The sequence below is a fragment of the Diplotaxodon limnothrissa genome, linkage group LG17, assembly GCF_057381915.1.
Source record: "Diplotaxodon limnothrissa isolate DT_005_m linkage group LG17, D_limnothrissa_male_GT1.1, whole genome shotgun sequence".
Lineage (NCBI taxonomy): Eukaryota > Metazoa > Chordata > Actinopteri > Cichliformes > Cichlidae > Diplotaxodon > Diplotaxodon limnothrissa.
In genome coordinates, this window is record NC_140612.1 from 18,997,456 (window position 1) to 19,019,225 (window position 21,770).

General features: G+C 40.9%; 1 protein-coding gene across 3 annotated transcripts; it reads left to right on the top strand.

The window, feature by feature from the left end:
- Positions 1 to 4,602: 4,602 nt before the first annotated feature.
- Positions 4,603 to 20,535, top strand: tbk1 (TANK-binding kinase 1). Of its 3 annotated transcripts, none has more exons than XM_085376763.1 (21): positions 4,603 to 4,650; positions 5,935 to 6,041; positions 6,972 to 7,112; positions 8,304 to 8,433; positions 8,638 to 8,819; positions 8,955 to 9,115; positions 9,197 to 9,307; positions 9,441 to 9,620; positions 9,703 to 9,899; positions 10,012 to 10,070; positions 10,595 to 10,686; positions 10,778 to 10,879; positions 13,930 to 14,008; positions 16,414 to 16,535; positions 16,618 to 16,694; positions 17,618 to 17,657; positions 17,745 to 17,846; positions 17,934 to 18,030; positions 18,175 to 18,275; positions 18,363 to 18,434; positions 19,769 to 20,535. In XM_085376763.1, the coding sequence occupies exons 2-21, from the start codon at positions 5,955 to 5,957 to the stop codon at positions 19,806 to 19,808; spliced, it is 2,172 nt and encodes a 723-aa protein (XP_085232889.1). In that variant the 5' UTR covers positions 4,603 to 4,650; positions 5,935 to 5,954; the 3' UTR covers positions 19,809 to 20,535. The 3 variants fall into 3 exon arrangements, with proteins under 3 accessions (XP_085232889.1, XP_085232890.1, XP_085232891.1); XM_085376764.1 differs by having other exon boundaries at positions 4,604 to 4,650; positions 5,917 to 6,041; XM_085376765.1 differs by lacking the exon at positions 4,603 to 4,650 and adding an exon at positions 4,726 to 4,782.
- The last annotated feature ends 1,235 nt before the right edge of the window (positions 20,536 to 21,770 follow it).

Genomic DNA, 21,770 nt, shown 5'->3' on the forward strand with positions numbered 1-21,770 from the left:
GAATCTTACAACAAACGATTGATAGATTGATGCATATATACCATCAAAACAGTGTACATCACTGTCACAACAGTGTTTGTTTTCATTCAAAGGCTTTATGATTTTTCCTATAATGGTGGGCCAGTTTCTAGTCAAAATGCCCGGGCCAATTTTCTTTCCCAGTCCAGCCCTGTATGCAGCTCATCTGCAGTCTGGTGTTACCTACATCTTCCTATTCAGAAGGCAGAATTTCTGAGTTCTGAGTACAATCGAAAGCACCACGACTGCAGTTTTTGTGTTGGATGTAAAAGGCGCACATGACGCTGTGACGTAGGCTAGAATCATGGCAGCAGTCAATGACAGTCCAGGCGTGGGATTTCTCTCGTGGAAATATGCACGTTATCATATCCTTTCTATTGGTAGGTGGCACAGTGCACTTGTGGCAAGTAAGCAAGCTAGAAGACTGGCAAAGTTATGGAAGAAACACATTAACAAGAGAATTCTGAGTAAAACCAAAGTTACTTTCCCTAGTAACTAGTTACTTTGAAAGTAACGAGTAACTTGAAGTAACTGAGTTACTTTTGAGAGAAGTAACTAGTAATGTAACTAAGTTACTATTTTAAAGTAACTTACCCAACACTGCTGGCAACCCACCCGACGTGCACGGTGTGAGGTCTCGCAGCAAGCTATCAAATACGGCGCATTTCTCGGCTTTTAAAAAAAACGCTATGCGTCGCCAGCTGTTTAATCGGATTCTTGGTGTTACCTCCTTTGACAGTATCACAGTATCAGCTTAAAGCACTTGTTGCAGGCTGCTGAGTTTGCATATTTTGCTGTGAAGTACAGCCAGACTTTTGACCGCTTCGCCTTGGACATTTTTAATCTGTAGCTCTGCTCTAACAGAACGTACGTACCTGGCCCCGCCTACTATCCTCGGAAACGTAAAATGATTGGCTAGAAGTGTATCACAGCTCAGGAAAAAAAAGCACCGAAATAAAGCACCGAAATGTGCGCTGCTTTTCGGTCTGGTTACTACCGTTTATGTCAGAACCGGTGCCATCATAGCACCGGACACCGGTACCCATCCCTAGTCAGCACCCTTGGCCACTGTACTACAGGGAGTGCAGAATTATCAGGCAAATGAGTATTTTGTCCACATCATCCTCTTCATGCATGGTTCTTACTCCAAGCTGTATAGGCTCGAAAGCCTACTACCAATTAAGCATATTAGGTGATGTGCATCTCTGTAATGAGAAGGGGTGTGGTCTAATGACATCAACACCCTATATCAGGTGTGCATAATTATTAGGCAACTTCCTTTCCTTTGGCAAAATGGGTCAAAAGAAGGACTTGACAGGCTCAGAAAAGTCAAAAATAGTGAGATATCTTGCAGAGGGATGCGGCAGTCTCAAAATTGCAAAGCTTCTGAAGCGTGATCATCAAACAATCAAGCGTTTCATTCAAAATAGTCAACAGGGTCGCAAGAAGCGTGTGGAAAAACCAAGGCGCAAAATAACTGCCCATGAACTGAGAAAAGTCAAGCGTGCAGCTGCCAAGATGCCACTTGCCACCAGTTTGGCCATATTTCAGAGCTGCAACATCACTGGAGTGCCCAAAAGCACAAGGTGTGCAATACTCAGAGACATGGCCAAGGTAAGAAAGGCTGAAAGACGACCACCACTGAACAAGACACACAAGCTGAAACGTCAAGACTGGGCCAAGAAATATCTCAAGACTGCTTTTTCTAAGGTTTTATGGACTGATGAAATGAGAGTGAGTCTTGATGGGCCAGATGGATGGGCCCGTGGCTGGATTGGTAAAGGGCAGAGAGCTCCAGTCCGACTCAGACGCCAGCAAGGTGGAGGTGGAGTACTGGTTTGGGCTGGTATCATCAAAGATGAGCTTGTGGGGCCTTTTCGGGTTGAGGATGGAGTCAAGCTCAACTCCCAGTCCTACTGCCAGTTTCTGGAAGACACCTTCTTCAAGCAGTGGTACAGGAAGAAGTCTGCATCCTTCAAGAAAAACATGATTTTCATGCAGGACAATGCTCCATCACACGCGTCCAAGTACTCCACAGCGTGGCTGGCAAGAAAGGGTATAAAAGAAGAAAAACTAATGACATGGCCTCCTTGTTCACCTGATCTGAACCCCATTGAGAACCTGTGGTCCATCATCAAATGTGAGATTTACAAGGAGGGAAAACAGTACACCTCTCTGAACAGTAAATAAATAATTGAAATGGGTATATATTTGTTTTTTGTTAAGTTGCCTAATAATTATGCACAGTAATAGTCACCTGCACACACAGATATCTCCCTAAAATAGCTAAAACTAAAAACAAACTAAAAACTACTTCCAAAAACATTCAGCTTTGATATTAATGAGTTTTTTGGGTTCATTGAGAACATGGTTGTTGTTCAATAATAAAATTATTCCTCAAAAATACAACTTGCCTAATAATTCTGCACTCCCTGGAGGTGTTTACTGTAGGGGGGAGGAGACCAGAGGTTATAACTGTAACTGTTGTGTGAGTTCTTTAGATCAGCCTTTAGCATAGGACTGCATAGGAATGCATTGTGCTGATCTCCAGATGTATCTGTAAGAATAATGGGTAATAAAAGGATTGTGTAAAACATGGAAACATCTCAGCGTGGTCTCTACCAGGACCAAAAGAATCGCAGAGACCGGCATTGTCTCAACAGCTTCAAAGCTAAGTTTGACTGGGAACCTCAAAGCTCAATAGCCTGCATCAACAGAAATTCACTGCAGCCTATGTAATATTTGATGCGTCATTATTTATTCCAGTCTGTCTTGCAAATACATGTTTGTGCTGCAATGTCATGCACAAACAATTAGATCCTTAAGATCAAACTTATGTCAAAATTGTTTCATTCTTTTGGTCCATTGGAGCGTGGTAAGCCATCAAACATCGCTATTGGAAACTAAGAATATTACATGTAATTGCTTGTTTGGCCAAAAATGGGTAAATGGTGTCATTTGGTAAAAAACATTAAAAACTACAATTTTCATGTGTTGAGTTTAGAATGAAAGCAATTTTACCTAAATTGCATGATTTAGTACTGTAAATAACAAGGAATCAAAAAAGGTGGTTATAATGGGTTTCAATTGGCCAAAAATGGCCACGATAGAGCCAAGAGGAACAATTTGATGTATAGTGTATATTATTGATGTATTTAAGGAGCTGAAGTTAAAAATTGAAAAATCTGAAAAAAAATCGAGACCCTTGGAAAGTTTCATTTCATTTGCTTTAACACAGCGAAAATGGTTGGAAAAAGTGAAGTGGCCACAAATGGCCACCACAGAGCCCAGAGGATTAAGAGTGTTTAAGAAACTTGAGGGAGTGAGATAAACAAATACACGTAACTACAAAAGAAAAAAATGGGAGAGAATAAGAGGGGTTTAGCTTCGTGAAACTTTTTTCAAATGCAGCTTTATTAAAAAATGTTTGAACATTTTGTGGCTTCACACAATACTTCTAGGTTTTCAGCCATTTTTCATTATTTTCAAATGCTTTCATTCCGTCTGCACAGGAAAAATAATCTGATGATAATTACTTTTGTGAGTCTAATTTTCCAGAATGGAAGCAAAACAGCATTTATGTTTATGCCACAGTTTAACACAGTTAAGCAAACTTTTCAGAACTGCTTTGAAAGTATTCACATGAGCCCTATCCCTCCACAGAGATCTACCCTCCAGCTGTTAGAGGTCCCAGCTGTCTGTGAAAAATTGGATCAACTGCAGCGTCGCCATGGCAGCCACCCTCACATGAGTGATGGCTGCTCAGTCCTGCAGTGAAATCAACTGTTAGAGGTTTAATGTGTGTGAGACATTAAGTCCAACATAAGCACTTCTTTGACCAAACTGCCTTCACCAGCTCAGAATAAAATCTAAACACTATATTTATTTACCACTGCATTTACATTTAGTTCATGTTACTTAAAAGTCCCGCAAGAAGGGCTGAAAATCCCTGTTAATCCCTATTAAGAAAATTGCTACAAGAGATTATTAAGCAAACATTTATTTTCAAACATGTTTCATTACTATGATGCTAATGTTAATAATGTAATAAGCATAAGAAATTAATAATGCTCTCGCACACATTTAATAATATGTTAATAGTATTCTATATTAATATTAAATATATTTGAGAGTTAATATATATTAAGAATCCAAGAAATACTTGTTTTTTAATAATACCGATTTTGTGATATTGTAATTAATATAAAGTACTTTTCTTCCAAATACAAATATTGGTCCAAAAAAAGAAATCTGTGATTATTTTATTTGCAAATAACCGGATGTACAAACCTTTGCGTCACAGCTGTATGTTATAAATAAATCCAGATCGATTTGTATTTCTTCCACTTCCTATGGGCTCAAAGGAAGTGATACATACAAATCTCTTTTATGCTCACACAAATTCTTTTTACACACACAAATTCTTTTTACACATACAAATCCTGATTTACAAGTACAAAACTGATATACAAGTACAAAATATTTATGATCACAATTTGAGGCCATACTTATCCTATCGGTATTACGGTAGGATCAGGCCACACCCCTACATATGTTGGGTTCTCTGATTAGATTACTGCTGTCACGTGACCCGACAATAGCGGAAGAAGAAGGCTCGACCGCAGAGCGAAGGTAAGGAAATAAACAAAATAAAGACGGGTCGTTTTAACGGGGAAAACTCCCGGTAGTGTTTTTACTTCCCGCACGTATACAGAGCCTGGGGCTCGCTGCTGACGGACCCGGTGTTCGGGCTCGGTTTGGACGGTAGGTTTACTCAAGTGACGCGGTTTTTTTGGTCGTTCCGGTTCGTGTCGACAGAAAGAAAAAATAAGACACGAACAGATCAAACAGATACCGGATCGATAACCAGCCCAGAGGAGCTCGTGCGGCACGGGGTCAGCAGGTAACCTGAAGTGTGATGGCCCGCAGGTGGAAGCGTTCAGCTGTGTTCGTGTTTAACCGGAAACCGTAAACAGTAAACAGAAACAAAGGTTAAAGACGTCATCGTTTGTCCGGTAACGACCCAAAGTCGGCTGAATAACCTTCATGTTGCGCGCACTTCTACCTTTTTCTTGTTTCAGGCCTCAAACGGGAATTTCCAGGCAGCTGCCGTGACGTCACGACGCAACCGGTGACGCAGCGAAAAAAAATTTTTTAAACTTTTATTTTTTTAATATATATTAAGTGGCGGGAGTTTTCCAACCAGGTGCTTTTTATTTATTGATTGATTTATTACTGATATGTACAGCAGTTTAACACTATCACTTTATCAGTTATTGATTAGTTGTTTCTGCTGAATATTGATGTATTGTTTTTGCTCTTTATCGATTAGCTGTTTGTGGACTCTACACCACAGCCAGCTAATGGATGCATCTTAGAAACAACTGATCAATATAACAGCTGAACAGTGTAGATCAGAAATACCTGACCCATACAAACCACAAATAACAATCAATGGATGCCACAAATTCAGATCAGTATACACCAAAATGCCCAATCTGTATCGATGATTTGTTCACTACTGTTTAGTACTGATGACCTGATTGTTGATTTATCAATATAAATCAGACACAGCCAGAGTCTCTAGTGTGTATAAACTGGCTGGTTATGCTGTATATTGATGAATACTGATTGACAGGCCCTTAATTTTTTAAAGTAAGACTAACATGCTTCTAAGAGAAAATAAACTCTAAGAAATGCCTCAGATTTTCAAAGTAAAGGCCCTCAGTTAGGGTTTAAGTTACTAGATTTTCAAAATAGAAATCTGCTTCCTACTGTATCAGTAACAACTGCTGTCTCCTTTTTAGCTAATCTATTTACCTCCAAGTGTTTTAGCAGTAAACTCGACTGATTGGGTTGTGTTGTGTATTAATCGTTGTTTCCCTTGATGTTGATCAGTTTGTGCTGTGTCTGCAGGATCACCCGCAGCCTTCAGGATGCAGAGCACCGCCAACTACCTGTGGCTGATCTCAGACCTGCTCGGTCAGGGAGCGACGGCAAATGTTTACCGTGGACGGCACAAGGTATTTTGCCATGCCAGCCGCGAATTGTTTTTCTCTCTGGAAATACAGAAACACTCCGTGAAGATATCAAGATATTTTTATTCTGGTTTTGATCCCTTCTGTTTATGAAGAAGTGAACTGTTTCAAAGTCTTTCAGCAATATTTGAGTTCAGAACTGATGGTAGACAGCAGATAGATATTGAGTGTTTCCCCTGATTGCAAAGGGGAAACATTCAGGTACGCTTACAGTTTATGGTTTAACATGTCAGAGTGAGAGGCTCATATGTTATTTTCACCTTCTCAAACCTAAAGATGTCACCTGGACACATTCCAGAAAGCAGGTTTAACAAATTCTAAACCTGAACTCTGAGTTTCGGTTCTACAAAAGCCAATCAGAGTTTGTTTTTGTCCTGAGTCACAAAATCCACAATTATCCATTATTATCCACAGTTAACGAATAACAAGTTAACATTAGTTTCTTGTTTGTAAAGCCGTGAAAGCTTTCATATGAGCTTCGATTCCGACTGAAAAAGAGCCAGGCAGCTACTTCTGCATGAGGGGCGGAGTCATTGACTTCATAGTCTGTTACCCTGGTAACATCATCTTGGGGTGAACAAACTCAGTCTTTAGTAAAACCTGCGTTATTGATCTTCACGCTGATGTTGATCTCATTTATTTGTTCCAGGTTGAATTCATTCATAAAAATTTTGTTACTGTGCAGAAAAGTTTCTCCTTTTCAGATCTGAATAATTAAATCTGATGTCGGGTTGAGTTTCGTGTCTGAGCTCAGCTTGTGCTTTAAACCCTTCACGCTGCCTTCAGCCTGCAGACTACGCTGAGGGCAAATTTCTCCCAGAATATTTATGGTCCTTCTGAGTTTCACCTCTTTTAAAAACAGGATTTATTTAAAAAGTGATGATTCTTGAGTGTAATGTACACGTCTGTGTGTAGAAAACCGGCGACCTATACGCTGTCAAGGTGTTCAACAACCTGAGTTTTCTGCGGCCGCTCGATGTCCAGATGAGAGAGTTCGAGGTGCTGAAGAAACTCAACCACAAGAACATCGTGAAGCTGTTCGCTGTGGAGGAGGAGGTCAGTAACTTCATGTTTTATTCTTACTGAGAATATTTAGTCCTAGCAAGTGAAAGATCCCTGATTTGATCCCAGGAGGAAACGGGAATCTTCCAGAAATAACATGTTAGGTTAGCTAGGGCTGTTGCACATCTGGGCCCAGATGTGGCCCAGATGTGCAACTGCTGGCCCACATTCGGGCCTGGCTGTTGTTGTTGATTCAGGTCGAGTCTACATGCTTTAACGCAGCTTCAGGTTCATCTTATATGAGCCAGATGTCAGGTATGTCGCAACTTTTTGGCCACATCTGGCTCACACAATACCTGTGAGTCCCATAACTGAGCTGAAAGGCCCAAAAGTGTCTGAATGATGTGAGGCCATGATAAAGAGCTCAGCTCCACTCTGCCAGACAGAAACCTCTGAAGGTTTGACCCACGACTCATACTCACTGTGAAAAAGAACCCGTCAGACAAATGAAGCCGAGCACAAGGATGAGGTATTGCCACTGTATCCTTGTGCTCGGCTTCATTTATTTGTTCAGCTGTCTAAGTTTACAGAGTTTATTCAGCTGTAAATGTGAACAATATTCAGCAGAATTTGGGAGTGTTACCTGCTCTTCATAGTTAAGTTATATTTAATTTAAAAAAGCAGAAAATATTATTTTCATTTTTCATGTTGTTGATCTTCAAAACCTTGAAAGCTGCCACTAAAGATTCCCATCATCATAAAATTGGTTTATAGCCCAAAACAAGAAGGAATATTTCCTCTAATGTAAGAGGAGGAAAACAAGATGGAACCTAAAAAACAGAAACAAGAGTGAAGTCCTAAATATTTAAATTGAAGACAAAAGTATAACATTTTTAATGCCATAAATCTGACAACAACATTCAGATTTCGCATTTTTTAGTTTTTAATGTAAAGATTCAAATTTCGTGGTTATTAAAAGAGTTTTGCAGATGTTTGTTTCAGTAACTAAAACAAGTAATTTTTAGCCCTGAATTAGCCTGTCGGGCGCTTCTACCTCCTGACTCTCAGCTCCAGCTTTAGTTTCAGCTTTTAGGCTCAGTTTATGTGGTTCTTCAAAGTGATTTCAAACTAAACTAACATGTAAAAATTGACCAAAGCTGAAATTATATTTTGTAGCTGAGAAATAATGTTGACATCTTTAAGGAGAGTAAAAACATCCTTCTAACGTCCTCCTCCTCCTCTCAGTCCAACACCCGTCACAAGGTCCTGGTGATGGAGTACTGTCCCTGCGGGAGTCTCTACACTGTCTTGGAGGAGTCGTCCAATGCGTATGGACTCCCCGAGGACGAGTTCCTCATTGTTCTCCATGATGTTGGTGAGGGACACATTTAACTGTGACACTCTGCGTTGGTTCCAGCTGATCAGGTTCTTTTAAATGTGAAATCTTGCTCTGTGAAGTTTGAGCAGTTAAAAGGAAATCAAACACGAGTGATCAGTCTTCTCTTTAAATGTGGAAAGAAATGCATATAAATGGTTCAATATGGCGACTGAAACTGATTGGTTGTTGTGTCCCCTTCAGTGGCAGGTATGAACCACCTGAGAGAGTACGGCATCGTTCACCGGGACATCAAACCGGGAAACATCATGAGGGTGATCGGAGAGGACGGACGCTCCGTCTACAAGCTGACCGACTTTGGAGCAGCGAGAGAGCTGGAGGACGACGAGCAGTTTGTGTCTCTGTATGGCACTGAGGAGTACCTGGTCAGCAAAACAAACGCACGCAGTGAACAGGAACTGTAGATAAAGGATGGCAGCATACACAAACATGCCAGTTAGTGATGTCACAGCTGGTGCAGCTGCTGCTGAGTAACTCTTCTTCATATGTCTCTTATGCAGCACCCTGACATGTACGAGCGCGCTGTGCTGAGAAAAGACCACCAGAAGAAGTATGGAGCCACGGTGGACCTGTGGAGCATCGGCGTCACGTTCTACCACGCCGCTACCGGCAGCCTTCCCTTCAGACCGTTCGAAGGGCCGCGCAGGAACAAAGAAGTCATGTGAGATCTAGCTGTGACCTTTGACCATTCTGACACGAATTGGACTGAGCTGAAACTTACCCAGCTGTTTGTCTGCCTCAGGTATAAAATCATCACAGAAAAGCCGTCCGGGACGATCTCTGGCCATCAGAAGTGTGAGAACGGGAAGATCGAGTGGAGCACAGAGATGCCGGTGTCCTGCAGCCTGTCAAAGTATGAGACCCTCACATACCCTGATCATCACGCTCATGAACAAACATGTTGAGGGATATATGTGTGGAAATGTCTCGGCCTGTTGTTTCCTTCATGGTCACACACACAGATCATGTCTCTGGTTTTGTTTCAGGGGTCTTCAGAGCCTCCTGACCCCAGTTCTCGCCAACATCCTGGAGGCCGATCAGGAGAAATGTTGGGGCTTCGATCAGTTCTTCGCTGAGACCAACGACATCCTGCACCGAACCGTCGTTTATGTCTTCAGCCTGCAGCAGGCCACACTGCACCACGTCTACATCCATGAGTACAACACGTAAGCCTTGAGTGCCCGTGCACCTGCTTTCTCAAACAGTCTGCACGGTGTCTGAAAGCTGCTGTTCTTCATGTGCCCACAGGGCAGCGCTGTTCCAGGAACTGTTGTGCCGCAGGACCAGCATCCCTCTGCATAATCAGGAGCTGCTTTACGAGGGCCGCCGCCTCGTCCTCGACGCCAACCGCCAGGCCAAGACTTTCCCCAAGACCTCCAGAGAAAATCCCATCATGCTCGTCAGCCGTGAGTCCGTCGCCACCGTGGGACTCATCTTTGAAGATCGTATGCACTTCCTTTTTTTTCTTCTGTCATGTTTAATAAAACCAGAATTGATGTGATGGGTTTTGTGATGGGATATGTTGGTTAGAAACTGGACTTGATTTTGTTTTCACAGCCAGTCCTCCTAAAGTTCAGCCCCGCTATGACCTCGACCTGGACGCCAGCTACGCAAAGGTACTGAACTCACATCATCTTAGCTGTGAATCTGATTGGCCCTGGAAAAAAATAGTAAAACATTGCTAGTTTATACAGCCTGTTCAATTACAGGAGCTTAGGTGTGTCAGCATAAGAAATCAGGACCACTTCAGGATGAACTCTAACCCATTAATCTTTCTCTAATTCACTCATCTGGTGACTTTTAAGAAAAAAGTTTATTTTGAACTCTTACAAACAGATTTACAGAGTTACAAAGACTGAACTACACAGAATAATTCTGAACTATTTTTAAATAGATAGATAAATAGAGACTAGAAATGATTGCAAAGGGACTCTAAAAATAACTTATAGATCACCCCAAGACAGCTGGGTTAGGCTCCAGCCTCCCCCCCGTGACCCTGAAAAGGATAAGCGGAAGAGGATGGATGGGTACAAACTACCACAAAAAAACTTGAAGCTTTTTGCAGAGGGACCACCGTGAGCCAGTCTTTTTTTCCTTCAGTCCCTCGATGCTCGCTGACCTTCCTCTTCCTGTTGTTCAGACTTTTGCAGGAGATGTCGGCCATTTGTGGAAAACTTCAGAGTCTCTGCTGCTTTATCAGGAGCTGGTGCGGAAAGGAGTTCGAGGTTTAATGTAAGTTCACGTCACAAAAATCTTCTCAGATGTGGAGCTCAGTTGGTTTTCTCATGTGATGTCATTTTTCTTTGTGTATTTATTTGTGCAGTGAGCTGATGAAGGAGGACTACAATGAGATTATGCGCAAGAAGTTGGAGGTTTTCCATCTGTGTAACTTCTGCACACAGATGTTGGAGAAGACCGAGCAGCTGTGAGTGAGGCCGTTAACCCGCACACTGCTCCTACAGATGCATCACAAACGAACAAAGCCAGCGCCTGACCCTTAGATTAGCGAGATCGATGGCCTCAGTTCTAACTTATATAGATCCTAATGTCAAAACCGCTGCAGTGAACAACCGGCCCAAAGAGCCGCTTGCAGAGACTAGAAACAACGAGACTTGGAACTATCACCAAGTAGCACAAAGACTCATGTAGTTACTACCAAAACACTTGACATTAATTAAAAAAAAAAAAAATATATATATATATATATATTAGGGGTGGGTTTTTATAATCGATTCATCGATTAAAATCGATTCTGGCTTGGATAACGTAAAATCGATTCATTAAAATCCTGAATCGATTTTTTAATATAAATTTATTTTGTCCGAAATGCCAGAATCTCTGGTGACATCTCACAAAATTTCAAGAACCACCAAACAGTAAATGAGAGCAGGTACAGGGATTCTGCACATAGACTTAAACACACAGCGCGACCCGCGGATCAGAATCAGTTAGATGTCGCCTTTCTCACAGTCGGGGCTGAAAGCCGACAGCTCGCTGATCCGGGTCCGCGCTTTGTGTTCACGCCCTTTATGCGCTGATTCTAAAGCTGTTAGTTTGATCTCTTTCCAAACAATATTGACCGAACCAGCAGCAAAAGAAGATCCAAACGCTTCACATAAACATCGTCATGAATTCACTCTTTTACTGTTTTGCTTCCATTGCGATGCGCAGCTCTCTCTCTCTCCCTCTCTCCCTCCCCCTCTCTCCCCCCCCCCCCCCCCCCCCCCCCTCTCTCTCTCTCGAACAGTTTCCCTTTCTTCATTATTCGCTTGCTTGTTACACAAGTCTACTGTTGTTTACAGCGCTGTCGGCCGCTGTTTTTTCCCCTTTTACATTCTTCCGAAAAGAAAACCTCATTTCTGCTGTTCAATACTGAACAAATTGAAACTTTTTAAAATTATTCAAAATGCAAAATGCTTAGCCGTGTCTCTAATAAAACCGCTGTAACGTCAGAGGTAATGTTGATTAATTAATGGTTTTCTTTCGTTTTTGATGTACTGCAGAATATTTTTATAAAATCCCAGGCCAGGAAAATCACCTACATGTTTTTCTGTGTTTTATCTTCAGCTACTTTGACACAAAGGCATCTGCTGTGATGCTCACACCTTGGATAAAGTCTTGAGAGTGTCAGCTTCCTTTTTATAGATACAAAAATATGTAAATGTCCTGATCTGAATTATATCTCTGACTGTCAAAATTTCCCAGATTTAAATCGAATCGAATTAAATCGAATCGTGGATCGAATCGATTCGGGACCTTGTGAATCGGAATTGAATCGATTCTAGAAATCAGTGACGATACCCAGCCCTTATATATATATATATATATATATATATAAAATTGCCAAGAGACTCAAAACTTAAAATTATCACAAAGAGACTGAAGTCACCAAAGGGACTCAGAACAAGTATTGAAAGCATTTACTTCTGAGACTTAAAACTACTGCAAAAAAAAGTCCACAGAAACTTGACACTACATTTAATAGTCTCTAGCACAGCGGTCTCCAACCTTTTTTGCGCCACGGACCGGTTTATGCCCGACAATATTTTTCACGGACCGGCCTTTAAGGTGTCGCGGATAAATACAACAAAATAAAACTAGTACCGGTAAGGAAGAAAAAGAAGATTTATTCATAACACACGTGAAAAGACCCAGGAAAACCGAGTTAATGATCAAAACGATAACAAAATAACGCTGAAAACCGATAAAAACCCTGAAAACTATACATTTCACACCTGAGCCTCAACTCTCGTGGCCCAGTACCAAACGACTCACGGACCGGTACCAGTCCGAGGCCCGGGGGTTGGGGACCACTGCTCTAGTAGAGCAGGGAGATATGACCAAAAATATTTATCACGATATACATTTGAAAATTTGCGATAACATGTAACTGACGATATAATTGACAGTAGACAAAATACTTAACAACTCGAGACTTTATTCAACTTTAGTAGTGCAAAAAAAATCACAAACATGTATTTTCACTTAAACAAACAGCTGTTTTTTATGTGCAATAAAGTTATATAAAAATTTTACAGTGCAAATGCAAATTCCTTGCTGACAGTTTAACCAAAAGGCATTTCCAGTGGAAAATGGCCGACATATCCTCAGCATAACCATGTATAATATCCACAAAACTTAAAAAGTGGTTATACACACACAATACGGTAATATTATGTTGAAGCACAGTACGTATCACTCCGCGAGGCTCCGGCCTACAATAGCTGTAAAGCTCCGACAATCCATCAAGCAGTGTGAGTTTGTAGCTTAGCAAAGTTGGACTAAAACATTTGACAGATTTTCGAGCGCCGTGTACATAAAATCGTTTCGAGGTCAGTAAACAAACAACCAGAATTCATACATAAGGCACACGGGATTATAAGGGGCGCTGTCCAAGTGTGCCGTATTTTCCAAAAAACACGGTAATAACGACGGCCCGCTAGCATGCTCTACCAAAAATAGTGCTTTGTTGTGTATCTGACGGACGAAAGCTAAACCAGTTCCACACCACTGAAGTTGCAGCATTTTTACAAACCAATTCTGTTTCATCCGTTTGATTCAACGATCCGCTTTCGCCCTTCTCATTCTCCGTCGCCATCATACTTTTTCTGCCATGTGCGTACAAAAACAAAGGCACTGCGCATGTGTGTTTTACCCATATTCTAAAGCGATATTTCATTTTCTTATCGTTGCCAAACATTATACCGGTGTTACCATGAACGGTATGATATGGCCCAGCCCTAGTCTCAAGTTGTTTTTCCACCAACCTCGCATTTCTGTTTAACACTGACTTTGTGAATTTGTTCAATGTAAGCAACTCTCTTAGATGGTCACAGTTCTTTAGATCTGTTTTTCATAATTCAGCCTTCATTAACTGTTAAAAGTGAAATGTAATGCAGTGTTTGAATAATAATAATTTCCAGAGTGTAATCCTGAAAGTTTTGTTAATAACGTGATGCTCTCGCCGTGCTTCAGGTTCGAGGTGCTGATGCAGGCCAACATGCTGTCGTCAGAATACGACGAGATCTCAGACATGCACAAGAAAGTTCTCAGAGTGAGTGCTGGCGCTCTTTTCCTGTCTCTGTGCATCACATTTGTTATTCAGACATCTTTCTAACATGCTGCAGTTCTTTGTCTCTCAGACTCTCCAGATTTTTATCAGCTTGGTTCTTAAAACCTCTGAACGAGCTGAAACTCATAAATCCTCTTTTTTAATTTTATTGTAACCTGACAGTAATAATCTGAGAGAACAGCCACACTGAACTCTTGGTGGTGACTCTGATTTTGAGTTTGAGAATTGAAGAAACTTTAAATATTTTGCCCTTCATAAAAATATATCCCGTCAAAATTATGCAAGTTAGAAATATGAACATGCTGCCAAAAACCCCAGAAAAAATAAATGAAAGCATACACAAGGTTCGAGCCGCATGTAGACAGAGCTGGGTATTGCTTCAGGAAAGGAACTAATAAACTGTGCGGGCCATTCAGTGTCGTACTTTCCCTTGAGTGTATCATTACACTGCAGCTCCATCTGAATCTGCACAGGTGCAGTTCAGCAAAGTCCGCTGACTTGGTTCAGCATTACTTGGCAACAGGGAAAGTGAGGCAGGTTGCACTGGTGCATTTGTGACAGTGTCACTTGAAATGCCTTCACAGCATCATACATGCCATGTCCATGAACTGACAGATTTCCTTGCTGAGCTCAAAAACTCTATTGAGAATTTTTATCCCATCTCAGCCAACGGACCTCTGTATGATGAGGAATGTCGGCAAACTCTGAATCTATTTCCCACATAAAAGACTGAAATTGACGGTGATTTAATCTTTTAGCTCAGATAAAATTTATGGTTTGCGTTACGGTGATCATTACATGCTCCATTTTTAGTACTTTACCACACAGCCTTTCCTGGTGTGTGATGCAGTGATATGCTGTTAACTCATCGGTACAGTTCTCCTCCTGCATCTTTACTCTCATCCTGCCGACTAGTCCACTTTTTTCACCGCACAACACCTGCGCTCCATCTGTTGTAAGTCCAACAAGTTTGTCCCAGGGCAGTTTCATGTCGGCTACACTTTGACATACGTTTTAAAAAATGTCTTTCCCTGTCGTTGTCCCGTGCATCGATTTAATGTTCAATATTTCCTCTCCATGGATGAAGATGGCCAGCTGCGCAATGTCCACAGCAAGAGAGTATGCAACAAAGTTTTTGCTTCTTTCACACAACTATGTTCTTAAATCCGTGGCCATCTCACAAACCCGATCAGCAATCGTATTTCTGCTCAGGCTCACATTTGCCAAACTCTGCGTTTTGTCTGGACACAAGATGTCGCACAGGTTCATCATGCAGCTCTTCAGAGTGGTACCGGGCTGATTTGACTGTCTCCTCTGCTACAATACACAGCTTCACTTTGTGATTTTGCTGTGGTGAAAAAAGTCTGCTGAAATGTCAGATTCTTCTTTAGCTCTTCTACTTTCTGTAGTTTCTGCTCTGCATTTAGGTTTTTCAGCTTATCCTGACGTTTTGTCTCGTAGTGCCGTCTTAAATTAATTTCCTTAATTGGGGCGACCGTGGCTCAGGGGGTTGGGAAGTGTATCTGTAACCGGAAGGTCGCCGGTTCGATCCCCAGGCTCTCTGGTCATTGTGTCCTTGGGATATGGCAGCCTCGCTTCTGTCAGTCTGCCCCAGGGCAGCTGTGGCTACAACTGTAGCTGCCTCCACCAGTGTATGAATGTGAGAGTGAATGAATAGTGGAATTGTAAAGCGCTTTGGGTGCCTTGAAAAGCGCTATATAAATCCAATCCATTATTATTATTAATTACAGCCACATTAGCTCCACTAATAAGACACACGGGTTTACCAGCAATGTCTGTAAACATATATTCAGTCACCCACTGGCGCTGAAAGGCTCTGTTTTCAGAATCAACTTTTCTCTCCACCATTGTGCGCGGCTAACTTCGCAATAACAGAAGTTTGACTTGATTGACGCGGGAATGTTCCCAGTTAGCCTAGCCTTCAGTGAGGAGGCTGCAGCGCTGCATTATGGGATCTGTAGTTTGTATATTATTAGCGCCTCATATTGCTGGGCCATGCATAACAATAATAGTACATCTATATAAAATGATCTCACGGGCCGGATATAAATGTACGCCGGGCCGGATGTGGCCCGCGGGCCTTGACTTTGACACATGTGGTTTAAAAGGTCAAACTTAACAGCTGAGTAGGACTATAAGAAAAGTGCTTAGTAGTTTTGTGACTCTCAGAAACACTTGAGTTAAGAATTTTTGGTCACGTGCTCACTTTAAAAACCTCCAGTATCACCATACATATGATATCATTAGAGTCTGAGGTTGTCTGTTAATTATGGTGCAGTCGTCTAACTGTGCCTCATTTCTTTCAACTGTTTTTAAAATGTTGGTGATTTTTCTTTGTTTCGTCCTGACGTAATGTTTCTGTGCAGATCTCCGGCTCTCTGGAGCCCATCGAACGTACAACACAAGACGTCAAGAGTAAATTTCTGCCTGGAGGCCTTCTGACCGACACTTGGACGCAGCAAGTTGGGACGCACCCTGAGGACAGGAAGTAAGTTTGAAAGAACAGGAAATAATAATGCAAAAGTGATGTGTGGTGATGCAGTGCGTGACGCTGGGCTTTTTCTCTGCAGTGTGGAGAAGATCAAAGTGCTGCTGGACGCCATCACCGCCATCTACCAGCAGTTCAAGAAGGACAAAGCAGAGAGACGTGAGTTCACAAACACGGCTGCAGATTCAGCTGTTTATCTGTGGAGGAAGAGTCATTGTTAAATCAGGTTTCATTTAGAACCAGCTTCACCTACAGTCTGCATCAGGATCAAAACTTCTGTTGGTCTAAGGAGATTTATTGATGAGGCTCAGAAACAGAAAGCCTGCACACAGTTAGCTTCACGGCTGGTCCAACAGCACATGTATTTGTAGGAGTTTCCTTTTCAGAGCACCTAATAATTCTGGAAGATTATTTAAAGAAAACATAAAAACATGATTTACTAAGTTTTACAGCACACACTTTACTGCAGATTGTACCATATCAGCAGCTTTTATTTCATGCCTGATGTTGCTATGTGGCTGTTCATTTCTTCACAATTTGCACAATACCTGTGGTGTACTGCAAGGCTCAATTTTGGGTTCCATTTTATTTTCTATTTATTTGCTTTTGTCTTCCATTGCTATGCAGATGACACTCACATTTACCTTCACAACCTCGCTGCTGTATTAAACTTTTAAAATGTCAGATGTTACGAAATATTCTGCACCTGCATAACAGAAAATCAGAAATCATTTCTATTTCTTTCTTGAACAAAACACACAAACTGAAACAAAAGTGATCCTCCATCAGTCGAAGTTTAAGATGTGGGATATGTGCAGCTCTCCTTTGTTGTCATTGTTGAGCTGTTCTTTTCCATTTACTGACAGCACACTTAGTCTTCTGTTTAATAAAAGCTTTTGTTTGCTGTTGAGGTTTACCAACAGTTATGATGACACGACACTGTCACGCTGTGCTTAAAGCAAATGAACTGAAGGTTTTAGTTAATTTAAGCCAATTTTAAAATCTTTTAAACCGAGAGCATGTCGCTGTCACAGGAGTAAAAGTGAAACTTTAAATGGTTTGGTTTCATTTCTTCTGTTCAGGTCTGCCGTACAACGAGGAGCAGATCCACAAGTTTGACAAGTAAGTTCCGGTACTGTCAGCTATGTGGATGTCCTCCGTCAGGCTCCGCCTTCTTTCTGATGCCATGTTTTTGTTTCTCTCCTACAGACAGAAGTTGGTCCTTCACGCGAGTAAGGCCAGGACTCTGTTCACAGACGAGTGCGCAATGAAGTACCGTCTTTTCATCTCCAAGAGCGAGGAGTGGATGAGGTAATGACAGGCAAGCGGGCAGCTGGGTCGTGACCCGAGCTCCTCTCGGCTTGAGTGTTGACGTTTAGCTTTTTTTTGCTTTTTCAGGAAAGTTCATCATGTGAGGAAGCAGCTGCTAAACCTGTCCAGTCAGCTGATCAGCATCGAGAAGGAGGTGACCATGCTGATGGAGAGAGCCATCAAGGTAAACATTAAAGCGATTTCAGGTGCTGGGCGGCTGACGCACACGAAATCTGTCATCATAACTAAGCACATTCGTTTACGGCCAAGTTTCCCAGAATGAAGTCTGGAAGTGACAGAAATACGTGTCTGTTTGTTTGTCTTCCAGCTGCAGGAACAGCTGCCACAGAAAGTTCTTCCTCTGGTGTCCAGTGGCATGAAGCCTCAGGCCTACCTGAGCCAGAACACGCTGGTGGAGATGACTCTGGGGTTTGTTTGTTTCCTCTCTATTGTCGCATCGTGTTGAGTTCCATCTGAAGCAGCCGTGAGTGCTGACTCAGTGCTTCTGTGTTTCAGGATGAAGAAGCTGAAGGAGGAGATGGAGGGAGTGGTCAAAGAGTTGGCAGAAAACAACCATTTCTTAGAGAGGTCAGACTTTTCTGTTTTTAATTTAAGACTACGGTAAATCAGCTGCAGGTTCTGTTTCTATTGTTTGATTTAAAATGTAAAAAGTACGCAGACCGCTCGGAAACAGACGCAGGTTCGATGTTTATGGTTCTGAATTTATTGACTGAATGTTTTCTCTAAACCAGGGATATCAAATTTATTTTACACCGTAGCCCACATACAGCCCAGTCTGAGCCGAACCAGTGATATCTTAATATAAGATAAAGAAGTGCAGTGCAGACTGTCCTACAGTTATAAATCTGTCAGTTCTCAAAACAAAAAGACATTAAATTCCATTTAATGTCTTTTGTATTTGTTTATTTATTTTTATTGTGAACCCAATATAAAATCTGTAACTTTCTGTAATTTGTTTACCTGTTACTTAATTATTTCAATGTAGTATGAATGACCATTGAGGAGCTCCTCACCATCAGCAAAAGCTGTAAAACTAAAATAAAGTTAAAGTCCAAATTTCATGCCCTCCTTTGTATTTCCGAAGTCATGCAGTAGGCTAGTTGGAGTCTTTGGTCGGCCGATTCTGGCCCCAGGGCCTTATGCTTGACATAACTTTGATTTCTGTTTAATCAGCTCATGTAAAATTTAGACCTAAAAGATGCTTATGAGCGTGCCTCTGAATAATATGGACCAGTGCCAACTCCCTAACAAAACAATAAGGACAAAAAATGAGCTGATCAGTGACCCCTAAAATACAGTAAAGTTTATTCTAAAAGAATTTGATTTTTAAAATCAAGTTGTCACACTTAGTACTACCAGTAATACCAGTATTCTAATGGTTGTCAAACCACAAATTTATTGATACATACTGAAGTGTCAACACTCATGATTAGGGTCTTTTATGAGGGAAAAGTGAACATTATACAGATTATACATTATCCTCCTAAAGTTCCATTAAAATTAGATAATTATAATGTTAGTACATTTAATGAAGCAAATAAAAATGTTACCTTCAACTAAAACAGTTTCAAATGTGGCCAACTTATTTTTTTTCTGCATTTTAAAGTTCAGCAGGTTTCTACTTCATATTTTCAGAGCTGAAAAACACAAAAGTTCAGTTTAAAAACAGCAACCAAACCCACAGGAAGTACAGAGGTGGGGGTCATTTTGACCTGGATTTATGAACACTGACACTGAACACGTGAACACTTTCTTAGAAACAGAATAAAAATATTTTTGTTTGCCTGAGCCAGCTTCTGAAAACCTGCCTTCAGCTTCTTGTTTGACTTTCTTTTATTTTAACTTTAGTGTGATTATTTTGGCACAAATGTGACTCTGTCTGGCCTGTATCACCTCTGCAGGTTTGGCACTCTGACACTGGATGGGGGCCTGAGAGGATGAGTGGAGTCGAGTGTCGCTGCAGTTTGTACATATTCTGTGTGTTTACTGTGTAAATAACGTCGGACTGTTGAAGACAAAGCTTTTTGTATGAGTCTCTGGAAACTCTGGCTCAATTGCTTCAGTCGCTTTAAAAGAAAAAGATCGGAGAGGTTTTCAGCTAAGGATCGGCAAAAGAATGCAGAGCAGCTTCATCCAATCACATCGCAAAGAGACCCTGAAACACCTTTGAGTATTTAGGCGGACACAGCCGGGAACAACAGGTTTAGGGAGGGTTTATGTCACGTTTGGAGTCAAATACTTTCGGCTGCAGGTGTTATTGGAAATGATGAATGGATTAAAGATCACCACAGGTGTGTTTACGTTGTTCTGTAGTTTTTCACCTGAAGTGGAATATTTAAGAGAACAGTTTTAATGGATTAAATGTTAATGGTTTAATGGGTAAAAAAATAAATAAAACAAACGTTAACTTCAATGTCTAAAGAGTATTTACTGGACCTTTCAGCAACAGGCTCTGATTAATCTGATTTTACTCTGTAAAAACTTTAAAGCATGAGCAGAGTTTGAGATGCTTTGATATAGAAGTTTTAGGTTCTAATTAATATCAGGTAGAAAACATTTAAATCTCTGACTGATGATTCAGATGAAGCTGTTTCCTGCTCTTTGGGGCAAATTAGGCTAACATTATATAGAGTATATTATGGGGTATTTAATATTTTTCCAGCTGGATTAAGGAACATTTAAGGGTTTGAATCTGTGGAAAAATACAAAATGGCATTAAGTTTGCAATTAAAATAATTTTTAAAGTGTTAACTTCTGAAATGTTCAACTTGATCTGAGTTTTTTTAGAGGATTGTGTATTAAATTAGTTTTTTTTTCCTTTAAGTGTCATCAAATGTATTTATTTCCCTCTAAGTTGCATTAAAGTACTGTATTTATGGGGAAAGCTGGTGTCCTTTTAAAGGCACTGAATTTTATCGGACTGTGGATTGAACAGAATATTTCTGATTAATGATTATTTTTTTTCTCATATGTTAGTCTCTCTTTGTCATACCTCTATCCTTCAGCTGGTCGTCCTTTTCGCTATCTTTGTTTTATTTCTTGTCCATGATTAAAACGCCAAGTGACTGTTTAAATGACCTGTAAATACGCCATTCAATCAATCAATAAATAAACTGATCAGGCATGAAGCTGTGTCAGCGTGACCTGTTGAACAGTTTCAGATTAAAAGAGTTGTTTCACACAAACTGCTCCAAAAAAGTGTTCGAGGGCAACCTGATCACAGCTCACCAGACCTCCTTCATGTGGTGGATTCTGTTTATCATTAATGACTTTACAACCTTCAAAGTAAAGATACTAAAAACATGCTGCTCTGATCTCCACCCAACAGCAGGTTTTCAGTTATTAAATACAAGACTGAAGGCAGAGACCCACAAACACGCAGCAGCACGAGGTGGATGCAGTACAGGCCTGAAGAGGAGGAAACACGTGATGCCTATGGTTTCTAGACTTCAGGCAGATCCTGATTGCAGATATTAAAATGTGAGACTGTATAAATGTCTGCAATTCCTAGACAGTTAAAGCAACACTTGTTTTGAAGCCTAAACTAAAAGTGAAAGTTTACACCTCAAACACATCTCCATAGTTTAATTCAAAACCCACTGAGGTGGTGTACCGAAGCAAAGCTGCAAAAGAGCTGTCTTTATCCAGAAACACATAGTCCTCCCTGTAAGAATGAAGCTTAAAATAATAAAGAAATAATGTCAGTCCCTGTTAAACTTTCCAAGCTTTAAAACATTGTTTTAATTACAAAAGGATTATTAGTTATTATTTATTTTAAGCTTGTGCTAATGTTTTTGTTGAGTATTGCAGCATCGACAGCAATCAACTCGAAGGAAAATGACGACGGAGGCAAAAATGTCCTTAATATTTTGTGAACTTTATTCCTCATCAACACGCGGCAAA

What these genes read in the sequence shown, in the direction of transcription:
- tbk1 (XM_085376763.1), top strand. Translation starts at nt 5,955, where the DNA reads ATGCAGAGCACCGCCAACTACCTGTGGCTGATCTCAGACCTGCTCGGT. An exon ending in GGGACTCATCTTTGAAGATC is followed by an intron (nt 9,900 to 10,011) that starts GTATGCACTTCC and finishes TTGTTTTCACAG; the next exon opens with CCAGTCCTCCTAAAGTTCAG. An exon ending in TGGACGCCAGCTACGCAAAG is followed by an intron (nt 10,071 to 10,594) that starts GTACTGAACTCA and finishes CCTGTTGTTCAG; the next exon opens with ACTTTTGCAGGAGATGTCGG.